A 26,509-nucleotide genomic window follows, 5' to 3' on the forward strand; every position below is an offset into this window, starting at 1 on the left:
AAAGGAAATAGAAAGGACCAAACATTTTAATTTCTCTCCGCATAATGCTGATACTAAAACATTGTTGTTTATCGAACGAGCACTGACGACATTTATAAATTACCAACCTATAATGATCGGAAGAAGGAGGACTGTAGAGGTGTTGCTCCTCCGGTGGATAACTTCGTCTAAGTTCAATGCTATTTGGCCTAGGTGGCCGTGGCTCGGTCATCACCATTCCCAATAACGATTCATCCGGTATGTTGTGAGGTGCTCTGTATTGAACACCTTGCGTTGGCATGATATACTCGCCGTGACCCACGGCTAACTGTCTTTGCCTTTCTCTCGTGTTATGCGGTTGTCTTATGCGCTTCTTATGCCTGCCACCGCCACCACCACCACCCTCGTTCCGAGGTCTATGAGGCTGTACGGTAAAAATCTTTCATTAAACGATTGTCTTATCGCAGAGTAGTAGCAAAAAAAAGTGCAAGACAAGCTTAACTTTATCAATCAAATATGACTCGATGGTTGATCCAATGTTTGTTTCATTGCACGCTTAAATTATAGAAGATACTTTTGATCTTCTGCTTAGATCACGACTTCGCGTTCGCTCCTCTTGTTCGTTTCAAATTTTCAAAATAGGAAGAAAACAGAGGATCAACCACTGGAGATGAAAGGGTTTGTAGGAAATAAAAATGGTGATCTCTTTAAACGTTGTAATATAAATATGAAATGTAAAAAATGTCCTCATTTATTCAAAACTTGCAAGGAGATTACGATCAGTTAAGAGAAAGGGTTAAACAAAATGAAACTGAAGAAAGACTGGAGGTTCAAGGAAGTGCTTCTAACAGTGTTCACAGTTTTATTTCCCACAACGTGAAACATGACAGATCAAAAAATACAAAAAAATAATCCTGAAATGATCAGAGATCGTGAGACTTTATCGATATCGTTCTTTGCAAAATGGACCGATGAATGATGATGAAGAGACGTCTATTGAGTACATCCAAAAGTTGCATGGCTGGCGCAAACTGGCATTACAATGTGATCGACAAAAAATGACATAGTAGTGGCAAACTATTCGAGTTTGAAAAAAACAATCAAATTTGTTTTGACAAAAAACAGAGGTGTCGGTCAAGGTGGTGGTTCTTCTGCGTAGAACGAACGTCGTCTTTGACAAACTTGCACGTAAAACGAAGGGCATGATTGTTTCAGAGAAGAAAAAAAAGGAAAAAATAAGAGAGACAGAGGGAGAAACAGAGAGAGAGAGAGAGAGAGAGAGAGTGAGAGAAACGAACGCATCATTCGGTCTACGCAATAAAAAGATTCTTTGCCAAGGGCGGAACATTGAAGAATGTGTTTGGTTTTGATGTCGTTGGCTAATCCTAGCAATATAAACTACAAACTTTCAAAGCGAGCATCTATCAGCGCAATCTCTATCAGCGCAAAAAGGTCGGTTAATGAAAATCCACAAAGACGTGAGTTTGATTATGTATGAGTGAGTGGTTGGCGATCGATAAATTCATTAGAACTGGGTAAGGGTAATAAAAAAAACTACAAAGATCCAAACCATCGACTTGCCTCTCTGAACGGTTCGGCATATTCAGACTCGGTCTATAAACGAAGGGGACATTTTCAATCGTTAGAATATCGTACGTATATTCACAATGTACAAGTAGAAAAAAAAAACAAACAAACAAATTGTATCGTTACTGCGCACCTCGAAAAGTGTTCTCTTTTTAGCTAGTGTACGTACATAATACGCGAAATTGTATATCATATATGTTCAGTAAATACAAAAAAAGAACAACACAATTCAATAGCCTTATCCTCTAAATCTAAAGAACAAGAAAAAAAAAAAAAGAAAAAAGAAAAGAGAAAACGAAGAAGAAAATCGAGGTGCACGTTATATATAAAAACCGAAGGAGAGAAAGAGAACAAAGTTCTCTTTACCTTTTTCCCCCGATCGTGTAATTTCTTTTCCGTATCCTTGAGCATCTCCTGACTCCAGAGATCGAAGAAATAATTCGGATCCGTATAAAATTTTAGTCCGTCCTTGCCGTCTTCCCTGTAATTGACACAGAATTTTATTAATTAATGACACTTTATTTTTTTCAAGTAAATTGAATTAATCCCCTCTTCCTTTCGTGCAAAATTCACCAATTCTTTCTCTCGTGGATACGTAACTCGGGATCAGTGTGGTAAAAGGAAAATAGTGAAATACCTGTAAACGTTAAGTTTATCAAGAGGTGGTGGCGTGTCGCATTGATGATAAGTTTCCAACATCGCCGTTGGCATGGTATCCCTGGAAACAACTTGCTGGTCGAACACCACTGAACTCTTGAACGCCTTCCTCATGTGTATATCTTGCAGTGAGACTGAAACAACAAGAAAACAACAGTAACAATAATTACAAAGTAAAAAAAAAAAAAAAAACTTCACTACATATTTCACATTTGAACTTTGTTTTACATCTTTGAACTCTGTTCATTCGTCACTTTAAATACTCAGTAAAACGAGTAGATACTCCAGTGCCAATGACATTTTATTTTTTTTCACTTGTTGAGTAAATTAAATTAATCGCTTCTTTCTTTCGTCCAAAATTCACCAATTCTTTGCTCGTGGATACGTAACTCGGGATCAGTATGGTAAAAGGAAGCAAATCAATATTATAGCAATTCTGAACAGAGGAAAAGATCTATACGTTTTTAGTTCATGTTCGAATCTACGTCATTCCTGACGTAGCATCGCAGGAGATTAATCACAGGCTGCATAATTAATCGGCTGATCAACGAACCTTCCTCGACGTTGCTGTCAAGCTGAGTAACTTTCACAGCTAATCGGTCTATCCTGGCCTGCAAGGAGTTGGCCCTGTCGCTCAATCCATGAGCCTCCCTCGCAAGCTCGCCAAACAGATCCTCGGCATGCCTGGACAGGCTGGACAGTTGCCTGATCGTGTTTGCTAATGTGCCGTTCGTTACAGCTTCTAGCTCCGAGGGCAGAGGGAAATTCTCGGGGATGGTGCCGCGCGCGACGAGCACCGGCTCCACCAGTCGCTTTGGTAGCGGCATCTTCTTCTATCAAATGCTCCCTTCCTTATCTTTCCTTTCAGAGATCGCTCACCGCTTTCTGAAGACCTGCAACCATCACGGATCTGTTAGCTCGCATGCGTAAATTTTTGTAAATTGCTTCGAGAAAATGTGATAATCTTCAATGAGAAGATTATTAAATTTTTCGAGAATTTAATAATAATTAAAAAGTAGGTTATAAGGGGGTGTTCTGGTAATCCGGTTTGAAAAAATCGACTTTTCTATGGGGGATTTTTTTTTCTAAGGAAACCGTGATAAATTTTGGTATATAGTTTTCGCACACACATTTATTCATACTTGAAGAGAATTTACAATTTTTTTTTCCAACGAAATTGACGAAAGTTGTGGAAATGATATAGTTTTAGGTAAAGCACGGGCTCGAATGGTTAACGTGATTCCGGTCCACCTGGTTATGTAAAAGTGAAAAACCAAAATGCATCTTAATTAGTGTAAATATGGCTATCGTATGAACCACGGAAACAGCGAAATTTCGAAAATTAAAAAAAATGGCAGCATTTTGAAGTTAAAATATAGATTTTCCTTGTGCTTTTCGTCTTTTGAGTGGTAAAAAAAAAAAAAATAAGAAGAAATATTTTAGATTTTAAAATCCGTGGTTCACGTGATCAAGGTACATGTGGTGAAGATCTCCTCCAAATTTCAAGTTAATCGGTCAACTGAAACGCGAGATATCCCGGTCAGCCAGTTTAAAAAATATGGATTCGAGAAAAACACATTTGAAGTTACTACTACCCATTGTACAAAAATATTCATACTTACAATCAATCGAGTAGAAAAATAAAACATAAAATAATAATAATATAAAAATAAATATAATAATATTATAAAATGAAATATTTCTTGAGAAAAATACATTTAAAGTTTTTATTAGCCGTTGTACAAAAATATTCATACTTACAATCAATCGAGTAGAAAAATAAAATATAAAATAATAACAATATAAAAATAAATAATAATATTATAAAATAAAATATTTCTTGAGAAAAACACATTTGAAGTTTTCGTTACCCGTTGTACAAAAATATTCATGCTTACTATCAATCGAGTAGAAATATAAAATATAAAATAATAACAATATAAAAATGAATAATAATATTATAGAATGAAATATTTTTTGAGAAAAATACATTTAAAGTTTTCATTACCCGTTGTATAAAAATATTCATACTTACAATCAATCGAGTAGAAAAATAAAATATAAAATAATAACAATATAAAAATAACTAATAATATATTTCTTGAGACAAACACATTTGAAGTTTTTGTTAACCGTTGTACAAAAATATTCATACTTACGTTGCGAGCAGTACACCGTTTCCTCTAAACTTAATCTATCACTTTGCTAATTTTACGAATTCAAACAAATCCTTTTATACAGACATTTTCGAAAGCTATATACTTTGAGAAGATGTAAAAAAAAGAAAGATTGATTTTTTTCAAGTCGGATTACCAGAACATTCCCTTAAATAATTATAAACGTTTATGTGACAAATGTTTCTCCAGTCGTTCAACGAACGTTGTGTTGGATCACAGACACCAGGACCGGGAGTTTCATGGGAAACGGGAAAGTTGGAACGAGCCGAAAAGCAATTTGCAACGGAGTGAGACTCGAGTGCAAAGACGACACTCGACGCGAGTTTCGCGCGCGAGTACGTCCCCCGATGTCTGCGGGCATCGAGACTCGTTAACCGGATGAATATTCGATCTTTTCGAGGGATATCGGTATGTAAACCACGCTTTCAGACGCCTCCAACCTCCCGTTCGACTCGATCTTTTCACTTTGCAAACCGGGACGCCGATATCGGATAACGCGCTTTAATCGATTGATTGAAACACGAGTCAATTGAAATGCTAACGAATCCCGGGAATCCGTCGGAAAGTTCGCGGGTTGAGATTAAGCGCACGTTGATGACAACATCGTGCCAAATTACCCTTATTCCGATTGAACACGATGGACAAACATCTTTTCCTTCTTTCATTTTTTTTTTTTCTTTTTTTTTTAAGAACGCGACGTACGATCGTTACAAATGGCCAGAGAGAGATATCCATCACGTTGGACGAGTAATGAAACACGTTCCCGCTTTCAGCTGACCGCGAGATACGTTTCGCTCGCCGCGTGTACAGTTAATGAGCTGACGCGTAAAAATTGCGGTTGTCTATATACAGTTTTTCAGCGGAATAATCAGTGGCGAGTTCGTTCAACTTTTATACCCGATTTAGTTGGCCGACGATCGTTTCGCCGAATTAAATTCCCGCGATTGCTGTAAACGAGGTGTTGCCTCGCTCGACACTGTCGAAATTGCTCGCAGACGCGCAGCGTACAGCTCGCGGATTGGACAGGAAAATTCTAACGAGTGCAACGACTCTCAGTCTCTCTCGCCTTGACTCGTTTTCCTCTCCTTCCCTCTCCTGGCGTTTTTCCCTCTCGCGCTATCCCATTGGCCCCGATTAACTTGCCCCGGTTGTTGCCTCTTATCGTTCTCTCGCAACTCTCTCAGGGTCAAACACGCGACGATAATTACCAGCCGCGGACCGGTCGTGCGTAAGGGGTGGCAGCCCTCGCCAGAAAACCGGTGAGAAATATCGGCTGAGCAAACAACGTATGTATGTATCGGAGAACGCGCGTGGTTAGATACACATCAGAGATAGAACTAGCTTTGCTTCGTTCTTTCTCCCCCTCGCGTCGTCTAATTAAGAAATTAAAGGAAAACGAGGGGCCGTTGGTCAGGAGTGAAAGTGCAACGTTGCACTCGCTGTGTTTCCGGCACGGATCGATGAGAAGCTGCTTGGAAGAAACGGTGTGTGTGAAACGCTGGAAACGCTACCGACGGCTAAACCATAAAATTTCCATCGTCGAGGCGTTAATGCAAGTGAGAGAGACAGAAAAATCTTTACGACGCGCAAGCTTTCATTTGTTTTACGAAAAATCGTTCGGTCGAAATACTGAAACTGTTTAACCGTTGCGTAACCGACCCAGAATTATATATGTATAGGCAATGATAATAAATATGGTACCAAATGTGCCGAATGTTTACAATTTATATGCAAAGAACATGCAATAAAATACAATAACGTTCTACATAATAAGGGCACATAAATAAAAAATATATTTGTAAAATTTTACATTTTTTTAAACAAACTCCTCTCCTCCCCATATTATAAACATTATTAGATAATATGCTGTACCAAAATGTTAGGTGCAAAGCAAGTGTAGTAAAAATTCAGCCACGAGTCAAAAGTGACCCGGCGTCGGCTCGCTTTCGAAGAATATTCGAATGGTCATTTTGACCATTCTGGTAGTTCTGATGTTAGCACTCGATGCTGAAGATATAAGCAATCCTTTTTGCAGTATGATTTTTCTTATTTTTACTCTATTACATTTACCCTTTCGTTCGTTAATCTGGCAATCTGGTAAAATTTTGAATATTTGAAAATACTCAGAAAAGATAGGCAGGAGACGCCAGAATCAGAGCAGCTTTCAACTTTCGAAAGATACTTCTGACTGTGGCAGACCTGTGAGGCCTCTGAGAAGTGAAATCATTAATTTGCGTTGGACACAGTACTTTTAATTAAGGGAGGGAAAACTCGGTTTTATTCGCCCCCCTCGTTAAAAGTCTCTCTCCCTGTACTAACTCTTTGTATCACTTATGAATGTGAAACTGAACATAAAAGCCCCCCTCCGGGTGGCACCTGTGCAGGGTTGGCCAAACCCTTCTTTTGCATACTGATCCCTTTGTTTTTAGAGATCGTTGCTCGGATACGTTAGACGGATACTAGTGTAACACTGAGGTTGCTTCAACGATATCCCTTTTTTTTTTTTTTTTTTTTTTTTTTTTTTTGCCCTACGGACTTTCGCTTATCCACGTTCATCGTTTTAATCTAACACGGTTGAACATGTGCTGTGTGTCTTTTATAACCCGCGATACTTACTAGAGGAAAAAAAACTAATTACTAGATGAAGAAGATAAAGAAAGAGAATAAAATTATATATATAGAATAAAGAATAGAGTATAGAAGAATAAAGATGAAGATGAATAAAGAATAGAGATGAAGAAGATAAAGAAAGAGAATAAAATTATATATATAGAATAAAGAATAGAGTATAATTAGAAGAAATAAAAAGAAGAGAATATAATTATTATACGTAAAGATAAGAAAATTTTATTATAGTAAAAAATTAATTAAAAAATAGAAAAAGTAAAAAAAGAGAATAATTTTAAGAAGAATTTTAATTTAAAGAACTGTGCTGTCAACTAATTCCAATTCAGTTTATTCTACTGATCTTTAATCATTATTATTTTTCACTGAAAGATCACTATAATTTACGATACCAGAGAAAAAGACTAATTATAAAATAAAGGAGATAAAAAAAGAAAATAATTTCGAGGAGAAGAAAACGACTAATTAAAAAATAGGAAAAGTAAAAAAAGAGAGTAATTTAAAAAAAAATTTTAAAGAACTGTGCTGTCAACTAATTCCAATTCAGTTTATTCTACTGATCTTTAATCATTATTATTTTTCACTAAAAGATCACTATAATTTACGATGCCAGAGAAAAAGATATAATTATAAAATAAAAGAGATTTTTAATAAAAAATAAAGAAGAATTTTAAAGAACTGTGTTATCAACTAATTCCAATTCAGTTTATTCTACTGATCTTCAATCTTTAATCATTATTATTTTTCACTGAAAGATCACTATAATTTACGATTATCAGAGTAAAAGATCAGAGTAAAATGAAGATAAAAAAGAAAGAAGATAATTTTAAGAAGAGAACGATATATCAATTAATTCTAATTCAGTTGATTTTATTGGTCTTGAATCATATGTTATTTTTCACTTTTCCGAATTATAAACTACGAACGCTTCCTTTCCTCTAACTGGAAAGCATAAGCGGCCGCGCGAACGCTCGGATCAACGCGTATCGTTACTAAGGTTTATGAAACCTTTCGATAGAAGTCGTGTCGACACGTGGGCCGACATTTACGCCGTACAATTGTATATTATCTGCCCGTGAAGAAATAGAAAGTCGCCCGCAAATGATTTCTTCCACCGCTCCGTGGTTTCCGTTACGTTCTGGCTTTGATGCGTTGTTTATAAAAGTTTAGATACCGCACAGCAGGAAATTTCGCAGATAAGTCTGTGTTACATCCTTCGATGTTATTTTCAAGTTCAAATAAACGAATATTGTGAACGTGGATACACACAAGTTTCAAGTCGTCGTTAGTAAAAGGAATATTTCTGCTTCGTCCGAGAGAGAGGCTAGATTTATCTAAATCGCGATTGTGGAAAAGTAGAAATTGCAAGCATCGCGCGCAAAAGAAAAATAAAAAAAAATGCGCGTGTTAAATTATACGACGTTGAACGTTGCATTTGCATGAACAGGCTGAAACAAAGAACGTATCTGTACACTATCGCGGATATACGTTATAATTACGCCGCGTAGAAACCAGTTCCTGCTCCGCCTTGCCCGTTTTTCACTAGTTCGCTGATTAATCTCGAGATTTTAACGTTCATCGATCCACCTACCCGTGTACCAGGTCTGTTTGCTCGCAGCCCGCACGTTAAATCATACGTTTCCATCTGATTTCCATCTGAGAAAAAAATTTCTCACCCAATGCTGTCTGGCAATGTAAATAAATTCCTCGCAATTGGCAACCGCGATTTCCTTCGCTCGACGTCGAACGTGTTTACATACGAAGCAAATCGATCGATCCTTGATGTAATTTCACTACCAATCTCCATTAGAGAGAATGTAAAATAACCGAAAATTAAATATTCAAAAATTTACCAAACACAAATTAGCAATCTGTTGCTTTCGATTGGAAAATTCTGAAAATTATTTCGCGAACACGTTTTTGTCTTGGAAACAATTTTCCCAATGCGCTTTCCTAGATCCTTCTTTCTGCAACTTTTTAACCCATTAACCATAAACATCACCGTTTACACCGGGTATTCTTCTTTCCATTCGGATCAGCCACGTTGCGCCAAGTTCGAGAACATAATGGCGGTTGCGTTACTCCAATGGAGTAGACCACGCTGGATTACACGAGCATCATCACGTGAGTCACCACATACACCTTAAGGCTCCCTTCAACCTTCCAGTACGTATCTGCATTTTATACAGATTCTCCCACGCGTTCGATGCCAAGTCGGGATTTACTGATTCAGCGCGAGCTCAGGCGAATCAGCTAGGAGGAACAACTCCGGCGAGGAGAACACGTCGACGTTTTCCGTCGAAAAACCAACCGCGTACTTATCGATCCACGTATTGTACAGGGTGGAAAGAAAAGTTTGTCCGTGGCTACCGTAGGTGAATTCTACATCTTTAATTTGATGGAGATGATTCTTTACATGTAAAGACTCAGCTGCAAAACTGACCTTGATCTTGAATTGCAAAAAATTCTTCTTTTTTTTTTTTGCGTTGTTTTCTACTCGTCACGAAGGTGGAACTTTTCCAAGGAATTCAATAGTTCTTTTGAGAAATGGCAAAAAAGTTCCTTAGTCATTTAAAACTGCGCATGCGTGCGTTCTAACAGCGACTTTATGATTCTCAACACGTGGATCTCTATTTTACATAATTAGTCGTATTAACTCACACTAACATTTAATTTATCACAGTAGCATCAGTGTGAGTCTAAATAATCAAATAATAAAACTAAAAATAAAAATAATAAAACTATCTTAAAACATTATTCGAAATATAAACACTACGCTTACGCGTTCAGAATTATAAAGTCGCTGTTAGAACGCAGACGTCTACATGATTAAGAAATTTCTTTTCTATTTTCCAAGAGAACTGGATTGCTTGGAAAACTTTATTTTCGTGATGAGTAGAATACAATGCCAAAAAAAGAAAGAAAAAAATTTTTGACCATGAAATTCAAGGTGAAGATCAATTTTGCGGCATGTTCTTTGCATATGATGTATTTCCATGAAATCGAAGGTGTAGAATTCATCTGTGACATCCATGAACAAACTTTTTTTTCCACCCTATACATACATACATATTATATATATATACACATACGTATAACATGTAAATACCATCGTGAAAACGCGTCAAGGATTCCGATTGATTCTGTAAAATTTTCCGCTTCAAAGCGCTGAGACACGATCCGTTTTGCGAAGCACGACGGATTATTTGCAGTTGATTTAGTAAGGTTGTAGGGTTGTGTAGTTCAACACTCCCCTAAAGGATGGTGCACATAAATTGGCACGGCACTTTATTATCCTTCGCCTTCGGCGACACTTGCCGCATTTTATGTCCCGGAAGATTTCGAAAGAATTCCCCGAGGCTCGTCGAGGAGTAAAAATCCTCTTACTCTCTGTCACCCCTCAAAATGTGGCTGGTGTCTTTGGAAAATTTTACTACTCGCGTAAGAAAAAAAAAGGATAAGCTTGTATAATTTATATTTATAACAACTGAATTAAAAATCTCTGAATTAAAAATCCTATTAGGTATTAATGTTTATACAAAGTCACAAGCCATGAAGTCGCCATTTGCGAAGATTTCATTTTGGACTTGAATAATATATATTTATAACAACTGAATTGAAAATCTCTTGAGAAATCTAACCTATTAAGTATTAATGTTTATACAAAGTAACAATCCATGAAGTCACCATTTGCGAAGATTTCATTTTGGACTTGAATAATATATATTTATAACAACTGAATTGAAAATCTCTTGAGAAATCTAACCTATTAAGTATTAATGTTTATACAAAGTAACAATCCATGAAGTCACCATTTGCGAAGATTTCATTTTAGATTTGTATAATTTATATGTATAACAATTGAATTAAAAATCTCTTGAGAAATCTAACCTATTAAGTATTAATATTTATTTTCGAAGATTTCATTTTGGACTTGTACAATATATATTTATAATAGCTGAATTGAAAATCTCTTAAGAAATCTAACCTATTAAGTATTAATGTTTATACAATGTAACAATCTATAAAGTCTCCATTTGCGAAGATTTCATTTTGAACTTGTACAATATTTATTTATAATAACTGAATTGAAAATCTCTTAAGAAATCTAACCTATTAAGTATTAATGTTTATACAAAGTAACAATCCATGAAGTCTCCATTTGCAAAGATTTCATTTTGAATTTGTATAATTTATATGTATAACAATTGAATTAAAAATCTCTTGAGAAACGTAACCTATTAAGTATTAATGTTTATACAAAGTAACAATCCATGAAGTCTCCATTTGCAAAGATTTCATTTTGAACTTGTATAATTTATATGTATAACAATTGAATTAAAAATCTCTTGAGAAACGTAACTTATTAGGTATTAATAAGTTTGTACAAGTTTGTACAAAGTCACAAGCCACCATTTGCGAAGATTTCATTTTAGACTTTCGATTGTTTGTCTTGCGAGATGTTGTTGCCTTTTCTGACCGCGCCATTAATAGGAGACCACCCCAAGCGTTTAAAAGCCTGGTATCTAAACGCTATGGTTTCGAGTTAGATGGATCTTTTTATTCGTCGCAGCACCGGGGGATCTGTTCATTCAACGGCCACGTGAATGAAGCTTTGAGCCAGTTCTCGCGATCGTCTTGCGTAAGACGAGCAACATTTAAAGGTCACTATTACGCTTGTCTAAGCTACTACACGCTTTACTATTACTACGTTCTTCGGTTAGAGTACCAGTTAAGGAGGAAGGTTCATCTTCTTCTCTGATTCACTTTATGAAGTATGCTAATCGTTATCGAGCCAAGCAGTGAAAAGGCGAGTGAAGTATTTCTGAATGATTCGCGAGAACTGTTGACCAATTTAAATTACGATATGTGACTGTCAGTATAATATAACAGCTAATATTTTTGTTTGATTCTTCGTAACTATCAGCGACGTTACACACTCTTAAGATTCATCGTGTACGTTCTTCCACACAATCGAACAAAAGCTCGAATCTCTTTTTACAGTTAATCCTGTTTACAGTTATTTCATTGAGCGGATAGATTTGTTTTTTCATTTTCCTATCTCCTTGTCTCATAAATATTCCAGCAATGATAAATCTAAATTTTACGTAAATCTTCTTCCATAAGCGCGTAATAAATTCAATACCGTGACGTTTAAACACTAGAACTTGACACCGAAGTGGTCATAATGACTAGTGGTCATAATTTTTGTCAGATATAAATTATATTGCAGAGATTTAATATCTTTAATATTTATATTACAGTATATCACAGATGTAAAACAGTATATTTTTAGAGACTTAAATGATTTTTTTATAAAATAAAACACAATATATAAAAGCTTGTGTATTCTATCATACTTTACAGTTTTTTTTCTCTATTTTTTCACTTTAACATCTCTAATGAAAATTTTATATACTTTAGTCCTAATGTGAATTATGTATCATGCAAGTTGTTTGCTATTAACATCAAAGATACTTCATTTCTCTTACAACCAATCCATCAAAGTGTTATTACCGAAAATATATTATATATTATCGAAAATCATTGAAAATGAAATCTTATTGCTTCTTGCGAAAGTTTAAAAAATGGCAGAGAATATTATTTTTTCGGAGATTGAAACTATGTCATCATCAACTCTTGTACATCATACTTGTTCTAGAAAATCCGCAATGCACGTTGATGATTGCTTTCAATTCAAACATCACACATTGAAAAATGTGATCGACAAAATTTCGTGTTAAATACCATTTGAATGATTATTTCTAACGCTATATGTGTATCATTTTACTTGAAGTGATGCTTCGTAAATAAATTGCTGGTAGATGATACATACGAAAGAAAGTTTTCGAAGGCAAAGAGTTAACTCCAAGTTTCGATTACGTTCGAAGATACGAAAAACTAAACGCGTTGCATGGCGCCAAACCTATTTTTGAAATAAGCAAAAAATGTAACATTGCTTTTAATAAGCAAACAAATTGCAATCGTGGGAGTTGTTAGGCGCACTTGGAGCAAGAATCCGCGAGCATCATTCTAATTTACTCAACACGCGCCCGGTTTGGTCGTCGAGTGATAGCGTTCACGCTTGCTTCAATCCATTCCAGCTTGCACGTGTTCTCGTGCGTGAAGCAAACTTGCACATGCTGCCCATATGCTCGCACGCGTGCGAGAGAGTACGTTTTGTAAACGCGTACGATTCTCGATCACGATAGAATGAATCCTCCGAGCACGATTGAAATGTGCCATCGAAAACCTCGAAACGTCCCTCTCTATAATTTTCAGCCAACACTAAAATTCGCTTCTTCTCGAAATCTTGACTCGCTGTGTCCCTCTCTGTAATTTTCACTCAACATTTTTAGAAAATTCGCTTCGCTTCTTCTCGAAATCTTGACTCTAGATTTCAAACAACACTCTTATAAAATTTGCTTCTTCTCGAAATCTTGACTCGTTGTGTCCTTCTCTGTAATTTTCATTCAACATTTTTAGAAAATTCGCTTCGCTTCTTCTCGAAATCTTGACTCTAGATTTCAAACAATACTCTTATAAAATTTTCTTCTTCTTGAAATCTTGACTCGTTGTGTCCTCTGTAATTTTCACTCAACATTTTTAGAAAATTCGCTTCGCTTCTTCTCGAGATTGAAACCTTCGAAATCTTGACTCGCTATGTCCCTTTAAATTTTCATTCAACATTTTTTTAGAAAATTCGCTTCGCTTCTTCTCGAAATCTTGACTCTAGATTTCAAACAATACTCTTATAAAATTTTCTTCTTCTTGAAATCTTGACTCGTTGTGTCCTCTGTAATTTTCACTCAACATTTTTAGAAAATTCGCTTCGCTTCTTCTCGAAATCTTGACTCTAGATTTCAAACAACACTCTTATAAAATTTGCTTTTTCTCGAAATCTTGACTCCCTCTGTATAATTTTCATTCAACATTTTTAGAAAATTCGCTTCGCTTCTAATCGAAATCAAAAACCTCGAAACTTTGTCTCGCTACGTCCCTCTTATTTTCAAGTGGCGCTCTATTAAAACTCGCGGAAGCAAACGTCCGAAATTTCGAAGCAAAATTTCACAGCACAGAGTATAGAGACGAAGAGAAACTTCGAATCCATTCTCATTTCCACGACAGGGTTTCGCAGAATACCGAGTCGGTATTTACTCACTATATTCGGCTACGGGCGAGAGGGATCGACAAATAGCATCGCGGCTCAATTGCTCGAGGAAGAAGGCTGACACAGAGGCTTCAGGAATGCCATTCGCGGGGGAAACGAGGAATTCCAACCGTGCGCGGCGACGTGATGCACGTGCATCTCCGATCGTGTGTCCTCGTGGATTCGATTCGAGACACGCGTGTCCACCGGCCGATATTGCGAAATCGCTGCACGTTGCCTATTAGCATAAGCCTCTTTGTTGCCCCGTTTGACGCCGGACACGGATCTTTTTTTTCTTTTTTTTTTTTTTTTCGTTAGCGTCTCCATCACGCGATATCGTTCGATTCCTTTTTTTTTTTTTCTCGAGGAAGATCTAACGTGAAGCTCGATCGATATCGTTCGATTCCTTTTTTTTTTTCTCGAGGAAGATCTAACGTGAAGCTCGATCGTGCTCCACTAATAGATGACGCAGTCCAGTATTCTGAAATTTCCCGCGTCTCTCGCGAACATTTGCAAATATATACGAAACGTTGATCAATTAACTCACTGTGGGCTGAATTTGTTTCACAACTATAAAAAAATCAAACGTGACGTAAAGCCAATAGACATCGATCTGTAAATACAGGTTAACAACGAATTCCGTAGTTTCAACGATTTTATCACAACGAATTACGTTTTGTAACATTGTAACGTTTGCACTTGCGTGTATGAACGCTTGAATATGGAATTTCGTGAAACAGTATGTGCTTGGTGTTAGAAACATAGATGTACACATTTTATTTTTAGAACTCCTTTGCAACAGCCTCGTCTGACGATGTTTTAGCACTAAATTCATCATCGCTGTCAATAATATTTATGCGTCGCTCGGGTGATCTTCATCCGAGTCAGAATCTAATAAACCTTCTCGAATCTGTTACCAGAAGCTAATGCTTCTTATTCTTGTTGCTCTTTTATTTCTGTACGATTTTGTATTCACATTTTGCCCCTCTGACATATAAAACTAAAAAGCAAAGGAAACATAAGCGTTGTTGCAAATACACTGAATCTTACCATTATGGCACATTGTGACTTGAAGAAGGTCACAAAGTTATATCATATGTAAAATAATAAGAAAATGATTATTGAAATGCAAATACGACATTATCGATATACAAACAAAGAGCTATTATGTATGGTTTTCCTTGTTTAACAAACACCGATAGAAATAATGACAATCGCCGCGTAGAATCTGCGAAAATCTGTAGAAGCATTTAGTTTGATATTTCAGATACGAGCTGATAAGTGTTACCAAAAATATTATTGATTACCAACAATAAGAACACATTATATATATAATTAATAATAGTTACATTATTATATAATTATTATATAAAATAAATTATATAAATTATTATATAATAATACATAGTTATTGTAAATTTATATAAATAAAAAATACAATTATTATATAAAATAAATTATATAAATTATTATATAATAATACATAGTTAATGTAACTATTATTATATAAATAATAGTTACATTATATATAACTATTATATTATACAGATTTACGCTTTTTAATAAATATATTACGAAATTTAACAAGAAACTAGTCATTTATAATCTAAACTATAAACAATAATTACACTATTCATTTTCATTTATGTGTAACGCTTGTTTCGCTTCATTCTCAACAACTGACATTACAACACGTTTTTCGCTGTTTTACTTTCTTCTTTCTTCACTTGTAATGAACATTTGCCGCTGTTAAGAGCTCATTTTGAAAATGACGCACGATATAACAAGATGTACACGCCACCCTTATGGAAAGGAATTAAATCATTTGACAAAATATCGATAGATTAGCGTGTGACCTGTGAAGTTACACGAACTTTACACAGATGGTTCAATCGAAATGAAAACACAAAACTCTTCTGACTTGGCAAAGTTGAACTTCAATTTGAGCTGTTCCAGAAACTGGTTAAAGGCCATCAAATAATGGGATCGACTTCTGCGGACGTAGTGAAACACCTTGCGGAACACGTAGCACGTCCTGGATTACCTGACCAAGCAGCACGTTCGCAAAGTTGGCGCAGTACCACGACCTAAATTTCCTGTTTCGTTAAATATTTCACGTTGCTGCAGCGGTGACCGCGATGATGGCCGACGAAAAGCAGATCCGCCTCTCTCTCTCTCTCTTTCTTTCTCGTTAACACGTGCTGACGATCCACCTTGCTCGTCTATAACGTTCGTTAATCGGAAGATAGCCACGCTATTTCTGACGTATGCAGAAGTCTCTCGACGCGTGACTATTATCTACCAACATTTCGTCGGGCGAAACATATTTACGAGGTGATCACAGCGCTATCGGCCATTTTATTTATATATTCCTCGACAATATATACATTTTCCCGTGATAATGCCTGAAATATTTTGCTCCTTGAAAAACCGAGTGTCTGCGCGCGTGGAATAATTCTACGATGAATAACTTCTGCGTCGATCCTTTGAACAGATACCACGCGAAAGAATACATTTGTTTGCAGAGTAATTTGTTCCTCATTTGCTCGACGTTGTTGTCGACGTTCGCCAAAGGAATTTCATGGAACTTTCTGTTTCTTTCACTTGACGCTAGAACTACCAAAGTGGTCAAAAAACTCGATTTATATAATTTTCCATGGAAATTTTTATATATATTCGAAACAGTATATTTTTAGACGCTCTGTAATGATTTTTAAAAATATATATTAATATTTCGCTACCTCGCGACAGTCTTGTGTTTATAATTCAGCGTTCGAATAATTTTGTTATGCCTCATACGTACTTTCATCCGTGAAAAATGTCATGTAATTTGTTTACTTGTGGTTTAATTTTTCTCTAACTTTGTATATATTTAGCAAATGTATATACAATAGTATAAAAACAATTTGTCTCAATAAATTGCAATTTTGTTATACAATTTTTGTATGATCAATTATTTTCTACCATGCCGTTCGAATACTTTCGTTGCTCACTGTATATAATATATACATTAAATATTGTATATATATTAAAAATTATATACACAATAATTATTATATACACATACTTTTATATATTAAAAATATATATTAATAAAAGCTTGTGTTCCTTATTATTAACTTTTTTTTGCATCTTGCATTTTAATTTCATTGCTACGAATGTTATGTCGTTAATCGTCTAGTTAATAGTTAATCAAAAGGGGAACAAATTTTCTTTCTTTTAAGAAAGTAATTTTCTTGAGTCCGAAAATCTCAAACTCTGTCGTCTGTTCCCAATTCGTAGCAGTGACAGCTCTATGAGCTGATACCGTTTGCGCTTGTTCGAAACGATGTTCTTTGGTAATGGCTAGTCACGCGAACACGCAAACGAAAGGTTTCTCTTCTTGCCGTGGATATGCAGATACTATGCCTTGATACCTTGACTGAAATACCTCGCAAAAAGTGGAAAACATAAAATCGATCTTCGCTGTTCAATTGTCTTTAGAATTTCTAGAAATATCAAACGAAAATCAGTATTAAAAACTTCACGTTCTACGTCGAACTTTCAATTTTCAAAAATTATCGTGCAAATGAAAAATTGTCGATAATTTAAACTGATGTAACTAGATCCACCATCATTTTGAAGAGTGAAGCCTCCCCTTTATAACGATCCCTTAAAACTTGTTGTACGATTTTTTCACCACTTTACTTAACTAACACTTTATCTAATGTTCTAATTATAACTTTGATAAAGTAGTGATCCAATCATCGAAAAAATTTTTAACGCTTTTACACGCGTTTGAAGTTTCACAATTTTCAAGAAAATAGTATTCGCTGCATGAGGTAAAATTATTTTCAAGAAAAAAAGAAAGATGAACGCATAACTGTCAAAGAGTAGTAGACGTCTTACACTTTAAAACAAGACCAAGATCCGAAGATTATATATATATATATATATTTTTATATAATATTATATTTATTATATTTTATATTATTATATTATATTATATTTATTATATTTTATATTTTATATTATTATATTATATTATATTATATTATATTTTACATTATTATATTATATTATATTATATTTATTATATTTTATATTATTTATATATATATATATTATATATTACATATATATTATATTATATTATATATATATTTTTTTTTATGAAATTACATCAGCTTAAATTATCGACGATTTTTCATAATAATACAGTTATTACAGTACTCTTCACTGTGGATTATTACGAACAAGCGAACGATGAGACCATCCACCCTTTCAAGAGAAAGCTGTTTGCTTTTCTTCGGACACGAAGGTCGTATTAATTGGAAAGATCGGTAATGCCAGCTGGACGCAAATGGTGGCCAAGAAATGTTACATAAGGGAAAGTAGGTTACGCTAAATTATCCGGTAAAGTAATTCACCTTGATAAAAACTGGCGCGCCGTGTGAACGTCGTACGCGCGTTACGCTTTATTTGTAAAATAGAAACTAGACCCCTGTGCGTGATTTATCACACCGATGATAGAATTTTTAGAAGAGCGAGACCGGCAACACACACCGGCTCCTCGTCCACGTACCGTCTAATTTTAGCGTCATCGTATTATGTGCATGTCGATGAACTATATGTAGATAGTTCCCGTTATATTCGGGTCATCAATAAAGGAAGGATATGAGTCGTTGAGGTTACCAACGACAGGTTGAATAAATTATACTGATCGTTACGCGTCGGAAAAGCGACGTGCAGATATCGTTGCATGAAGTATTCACGCATTTCGCCTGTGTACCGTACAGGATGGGCCAAAAGAAAAAAATCCTACTGAAATAAATCTGCGATTTTTTTATTATACAACTTTTTCAATTTTTTTGTTTCTTTACAGATTAAAGTACGCTAAGGATTTAATTTAAAATTAATAAAATTAGTTTTTTCTTCTCGCATTTTGATGTTTGATCAATAAGTGGGAAGAAACTTTTGGCCCAGCCTGTGTATATTTGCGCGAAAGGATCTTGTTGAAATCTTCTCGTCCAACTCTGCACAAAACAAGACTTTACCCAATCGAATTCACATTTTCCCTCTCGAGAGTGAAAATTACAAATTATCGCTGGCGTTACAGAGTTTTCGTACGTTTCGACGAAAGAGAAGCGCGAATCTTGGACCGTAGACGAGAGCGAAATATTGGAAATTCGAGAAACCGCGAGGGCCGAGCTGACAGACAACAAATCCCGTTACACTGGCGGGATCTTTCACTCTACGTTGCAAGTTCATTATCTTGAACTCCTATGCTCACTCCAAGTGAAAGTCAACTCGCAGAAACATCTGTACCCGGGTTAGTGCACCAAGAAGATGTCTGAAGTGCACGGCTGCCCTTGAGAACAGCAGGTTCTCATTAGCGGTATTTACTTCATTACCGAACGAAAACTTAATTAAATTGAACGCTTGAAAGACGCGCGTGGCCACAACAACAAACTCAGTATTATACGGACGCACTTAATAATTTGACAATTAATTATGATGCAAATGCGAATTAGCTGCGTTAGAAGAAAGAAATTATTAAACGACCAAGAAAGCTAATAGCACTATGTGTTCGAATTGAAAGAGAACTGTCGGATCTTCTGCAATTGGAATTTTATTTATTGTGTGAATTTTATTTATTTTTTTCAAAAAATCATATATTTTCTAGGATACCCTATAATTAACTTGGATAACTGTAATTTAAAACAAATGTGCTTAACTTAGATAACTGTAGTTAAAACAATATTCTCTAGAATTCTTCATAATTAACTTAGATAGTTATAGTTTGTAAAAAAACGATTTTTCAAAATAATCTTATATTTTCTAGGATATAATTCTATAATTAACTTGGATAACTGTAATTTAAAAGAATGTTTTTAACTTAGATAACTGTAATGAAAAAAATATTCTCTAGAATTCTCCATAATTAACTTAGATAACTATAGTTTAAAAAAAAAACGATTTTTCAAAAACTGCAATTTTCTAGGATATTCTATAATTAACTTAGAAGACTATAGTTAAAAAAGAAAAACGATCTTTCAAAAATACTCTGTACAATTAACTCTAACGAAGATAACGAAAGATTTAAAAAGCGTGTTTCTCGGAATAAAATTTTCAAAATCGATACTGGAAGCATCTGAAAGGCTGAGTCAATTTGGATAAAAATATTCTCAAAGCCACTATCTAGTACTCGACGACACAAAATTTTGATTCGTACATTTTTCTTCACAATTTACGAAAAAAAAAAAAAAAAAAAATGAAATTTACATGTTCAAATTCAGAGCTGTTATCTTTTCAAAAACTTTAAAATTTTAAAAATTAAGCTGATCGCACTCGTCATTTCTCCCAGGAATTTTCCAGGCTTAAAGCCGAATCGCAGTTCCCGTCACTGTTCATCGATGGCTCAAGAACGATACGATTATTCAGTCGATTAGCGTTAAACTTTCACGGACAGGAAATAGGACTGAAGATATTTTTGTCCACCCTCGGCACACGTTAAATTGGTAGAAACGGGTATTGGGGTGTAACGCGTTGGTTCCTTCGATAACTCTAGCTACCCCTCTTGTAATAAAAAGGGGGAGGCGAATGACGTCATACACGCGTATTCACGAGCTGCTATTCTGTGTTTGCAATACTCGTTCACGCCCACCTTGAGCACACACAAAAATCACTCGAGCATGTTACACGTGCGTTCATGCCTCCGTGTTATAAATAGAGGAAACGTTTACAAAGGAACAGTCGAACAGAAAAATTGAGTAACGTGGAAACAAAAGAAATGTGAACGTCCCTGCGGTCATGGTTCTTTATTGGAGAATTTTCTTTCGCCTGGCGAGAGGATCTAAACAGCTGGAACTGTGTTGAAACGAAATTTCCAAAAACAGGACTATCGTGTTGAAGAGAATCAATGTCTGCATACATCAGGGCCAAGTTTTCACATAAGTCAACGACGAGTCGAGGATTTTAGAAACAAAATGAACAACACTTTAAATTCGAAATAAACGCTTCTTAATAATGCTTCTTAATAGTGCTTCTTAATAATGAAAAATATTAAACATTATTAAAATTAAAACCTACAAGATTAAAATCTACGTGTAGTAGACAACTTAGGGCTGTGCAGGAGTGATATACACCGAAGAGCGTAATTGTACCAATGAACATTACAAACGAAAGTTATCGATGATTTAAATTGATATAACTTTGGGAAAAATAATTCATTCAGTCACTCAATAAGTTCATTTTGGGGGAGGGAGGGATGATTTTGAAATGGAAAAATTTCTCTCAAAAATTGTACAAATTTAGACGTATGTGAAAACGTTAAAAAAAAAATTTTTTCCACGACTAGTATTTTTCACCACTTTATCGAAGAACAAAGATTCAAGAAATCCTACCTAATGTCATCCAACCCCAATGTTTCAAGTTCGATAAAATGGTGAGAAATAAATTGTACATCGAGTTTCAAGAAAAATTTGTCGTTTCAAAGAAAAATTTCAATCTTCAAAATGACGATTTTGTCATGGAAAAAATTTTACAATGCTCTTAGACACGTTTGAACTTTCAAGAGAAACGTATTTTCACTTTTCCACCTACTACGTGATGTGAAATCATCTTCAAGAAAAAACGAACTCGTCAAAGCGAAAGCTTCAGATTTTAAAACGAGACCGAGTGAATCGTCATATGATCTGTTTTTTTTTTTTTTCCCCACGAAAATATATCAGTTTAAATCATCGACAATTTTTCGTTATCACTGGTAGATTTATGCTTTTCACTAGAGAGTAGACCATCAGTAAGTGTGTTAAAATTAACCTTAATGCAAGCATTAATGTTCCATTAGTGAAACAGGTGACCACCGAAACGTGGAACATGAAAAAGCATTGTAAGTTAGGTGTATCCTGTCGTTCGACAATGATGCAATATTGATCAAGCTGGTTGGTAAATTGGACCGAGAACCGGGTGGTCGAACAGGCGTGAAACGGTTTCCCTTCTGATCGTGAGTCACTGTACGTGCCAAGCCAAACTCTGCTTTATTGCCCGACAGAATCGAGCCGGCCTATTCCGTGTGCCTTACATTTCGTGCTCACTCTGCTAACACCCTTATCGATCGAATCTACACAACCAACGAAAACAAGCTTTCCTTGTACGCTCGTAAAGTATTTCAATTTTCGCGAAAACCCTGCCGCCGATCGTTACAAGCGGAGCGACAAATCGCTACCGATCAATTCACTTTGTCCACCTTGTTTTTGTTTCACCTGAAGGTTGATCGTGCACATTTCTTTTGAAACGTTGAAAAATTCTCGAAACTAAAATTCGCCGATTGCTTCCAACCAGTCGAATTTCATCGTGCAATTTCAGTACTCTCTCGCATTATCGTTCATCAGTAGCTTAATGAACAAGCAATTGCATCAACGATACGTCGACGATCGTCAACCTACCCTCCTATTGAGTATAATTCATTATTTGGGTTAACATCCATTTTATACGTTCCACTAGCGACGTCTATCGAGTTCGTGTACTTTAACTAGATACACGTATCAAGCTCATTACGAGGAACGCTGTGGCCAGGACACTGGCCCAAGTTAATTAAGTATTCAAATGAGAATGCAATTGAGATTTTCTAACCAAGCCGATCTTTAACTCGAGGTACGATCCTCCCACCTCACACTCCTGTTGCTCCAAAATTTTGGAGCATCCACTGCTAAACAAATTTCTTCGTACATTTCTCCGAGAAACAAGAACACTGCAGTTGTAACTGTGATACTCACATGTTAATTAATTAAAATTTCAGTAGTGATGACAATATTTGTTTCTAGAAGAGGAGCTGTTGATCTTCGAATACAATTAATAAAAATTTATAATTAATAACAATAGCCAGTAAAATATTTACTAGAAGAAGATGGGTGATGTTTGAATACGATTAATTGAAATTTCAGTAATGATTACGAGTGAAATATTTACAGTATTTTAATAGTATTGTAATTATAAAATATTCATTTACCAAAAGAAGCTGTTGATCTCTGAATATTAATAAAAATTAATACAACAATTAATACAAATTAAATTCATTCGATATCATCGACATTTAATACAATTAAAACAAACAATAAAAATTCATAATTAATAACAACATTATCAGTGAAATATTTACTAGAAGAAGCTGTCGACGGTGATGTTTGAATACAATTAATTGAAATTTCAGTAATATTACAAGTAAAATATTTATTTGCTAGATGAAGCTGTCGATCTTTGAATATAATCAATAAAAATTTCAGCACTAACAATATTACCCATAAAATATTTACCAGAGAAAGCACGTCGAGAATTTTTTGTTCAAAAATCGTAATGTTTTCACAGTTTTAAGTACATTTAAGTAAAGAAAAATAGGCAAAACGAATAATAAACTTATCACTTCTCGATAATTTCTATCCAGTGACATCGTACCAACGAGTTCAAGAAGAAAGCGACGATTTATCGTATACGGTTCGGTCACTCGTTATGGTCCGCAATCAGTTGCCAGCGCAACCGAAACTTCAGCAGTAATGTCAAAATGTTACGAGTAAAATATTTATTTACTAAAAAAAAAAAAAAAAGCTGCTATTTCTGTTACGTACGATTTAATCTATTGATAAAGGATGATTAAAACGTCGAGTTCAGTCGTTACAAAGATCCGTGGTAAGCTCCATGATCCGAGCGGGGAACGTAGGCAGAAAATTGACCGTGGCAAGACAGCCGCTCGAGTGTGCTCGGCTGTCGCTGTTGCACATACGCTTCAGCCCCGACTTGACCCTACGATTGTACTCCGTCTACCTTTACTAATCCCCCGGTTAAGCGGATCTGCCTCGTGCGTGAACGTTTCCGGTCTGCCTCGAGTACAACATGTACCGCGAGCGTGCACGCGAAACCCACGTTTGCAGGAGAATCCAATGTGGCTGGCCATTATAGTCTATCCTATTTTGTCCTATCGCCAAATCGACGCGGTTAATCGGACGTGGAATCGAATGTCACCAACCGGTTACCGATTGGTTAACCTTGCTCTCGCCTCGGTGTGCACCGAAAAAACGCGTCTAACTCGTTCCACCGAGCCAATGCGGTTTTGCATCTCTACAATTGGTCATCGTGTGTGCTTCAAGAGTAATGTTATACGAGAAAATAAATTTTCTTTTTCTTTTTCTTTTTTTCCAATGGCGCACTTGACCGACGAAAAATATTTTTTTTCTTTTTTGCAAAATACCGCGTAGGATAAAATGTGACATCGGTAGGTACGGAATCGCATTCGAAAGGTGAATTCACAGGTTTCAGGTCGATAAAGAAGAGTGACTCTCGCTTGAAAATGAATTCTAACCTTAATAGCGAATATCTAAATTATATCAGAGAAACGTTGTACTCGTTTAATAAAGGAAATAGGCGCGTTGCAGGGTATTCCTAACAGACGTTGAACAAACCACGCGCGTTTTGACATCAAATGATCAATACAATAACTACCGTGTAAAAGCACTCGCTCGTATCGGTATTGACACAATATCGTTGGCAAAGCGATATATATACGTAGCGCATTACAACGTAACAGATACATTAATATTGTTTCCGGCTTTGATGTGTTGATACACTTAATGAAATTTATTTCCACCTTGGAAGATATAATAATGCGGAATTCATTGATTTTTTTACTACAATGAAAGACAATATAATGTAATTAACAATGAAGATCTCAGTAGGCATAGAATTCGTACGGGGATTCACGTAACCAGAACTTAATAAACAGTTATACGAATACGCTCGACCGGTTTTCTTACAAAATAACGCAAAAGTGCGAATGACCTACGAGTATATTTAACTTGTTTGCCGAGTAAATATTCTCTCCTCTTCTCGGCGTTGTCAGGTAACCTGTCGTCGGTAACGTATTATCGGTATGACGTCCAAATAGAAGATAAAACATTGGCCCGTTAAAAATAATCGACAAATGTCTTTCTAAGAATTCTACTGTAATATCATTAACCTACCGGCATTTCACATATACCGTAATCGGTCGAACGACCGGTTATGAAATGAAGATGGATCTTTTTACAAAAGGAATACAGATAATCGTCAATCTGATATAGGAAACATTAAAATAATGTTTAGATAATGAGAAATTTTTTTTTTTTAATGAGATTTAAACGAAGGAAAGAAATATCAATAAATGGAGAATTTTAAATCAAATTTTTAAACACGAGGCGTTGATTATCTTCAATTTACAACATCCTGACAAATTGCTCGGTTTTTTAACACTAGAACTACCGACGACTAAAGTATAATATTCAAATATAGCAAAGAAATTAAAGTGCAAGATGTAAGAGAAAATTAATAATAAAGAGCTTCTATTAACATTTTACTAAATATTTTATCCAATATATTATAAATATCAAAAGAAAATTATAAAATATAAATATCAAAATAAAATTATAAAATATAAATATTAAAATAAAATTATAAAATATATTAAATATATTGAATATGTTAAATTAAATTTATTAAATATTTTAATAAAAAATCATTCAAACATTTAAAGTTATACTGTTACGAATACACAAAATTTCCATAGAAGATTATAAATTGGTCATTTCGAATATATTTGGTAGTTCCAGCGTTAACTCTAGAAATTAGACAAAATTTACAAGTAATCCTACCCAACCCCTATCTACATTCGAGAACTCGACGAGAACTGCGACCACACATTCTTTGCCAGTGAACCGCGAACCAAATGATTCGCAAAAGGAGAGGTGAAGAAGCCGAAGGAGAGCCCAACCCCCGGATGAAAAAGCGCGAGCGCCAGGAAAGGAGAGCCGAGGGCAACGCAAAGACGCAAAGTGAGGCGAAAAGAAACGAGAGGAGCGCGGTTTGGTGTAAAAAGCCGAAAGGCAGGAACGAAACCCGAGGGAAGGGAGAGGAAGAGAATCCCTCTCCCGCGCGAGATATCGGGTAACATTCGTCATGGTGAGCGCGGAGACGTCGACCCCGAAGATACGCTGCGGCGCGCGCGCGCCGGTCCGACTAGTTCGCCGGTCCTTTCCTCGACGAACCGTCAACCCTGGCTAGCAACGCGTCAACGCGCTGGAACAAGCAAGCACACGACAAATTTAATCTTCTCTTTGCGAGCCGATCCCCAGCGGACGGTTGGTTCGCCGGCGGAACGCTTCGAGGCCTCGTTTCCGCCAAGAGAGATTCTCGCCCGTGGCCGGTCGTTGGCCGACTGGCGCAAACCGAAAAAAGTAATAAGACTGGAAAGATCATGAAACGTTGGAACAAGTGGCACGAAGATTGGTAATATCCCGACCGACTGGATAGGCACCGATTTTTTCATAGC

General features: G+C 35.7%; 1 protein-coding gene across 3 annotated transcripts in view; it reads right to left on the reverse strand.

Moving 5' to 3' along the window:
* Window positions 1-26,509, reverse strand: part of LOC122534930 (wiskott-Aldrich syndrome protein family member 3) — a 45,799-nt gene that overhangs the window by 2,802 nt on the left and 16,488 nt on the right. For 2 of the 3 annotated variants that reach the window (XM_043666029.1, XM_043666028.1), the window contains exons 2-6: window positions 2,777-3,116; window positions 2,204-2,357; window positions 1,933-2,047; window positions 1,561-1,593; window positions 108-403 (exon numbers count right to left, since the gene is read on the reverse strand). In XM_043666029.1, the coding sequence (XP_043521964.1) occupies window positions 108-403; window positions 1,561-1,593; window positions 1,933-2,047; window positions 2,204-2,357; window positions 2,777-3,050 (872 nt within the window). In that variant the 5' untranslated portion in view covers window positions 3,051-3,116. The remainder of the gene's footprint in view (window positions 1-107; window positions 404-1,560; window positions 1,594-1,932; window positions 2,048-2,203; window positions 2,358-2,776; window positions 3,117-26,509) is intronic. The other variant, XM_043666030.1, reaches the window with a different exon arrangement.

This window comes from Frieseomelitta varia, unplaced genomic scaffold (genome assembly GCF_011392965.1).
Source record: "Frieseomelitta varia isolate USP_RPSP 00005682 unplaced genomic scaffold, Fvar_1.2 scaffold_65, whole genome shotgun sequence".
In the NCBI taxonomy this organism is placed as follows: domain Eukaryota; kingdom Metazoa; phylum Arthropoda; class Insecta; order Hymenoptera; family Apidae; genus Frieseomelitta; species Frieseomelitta varia.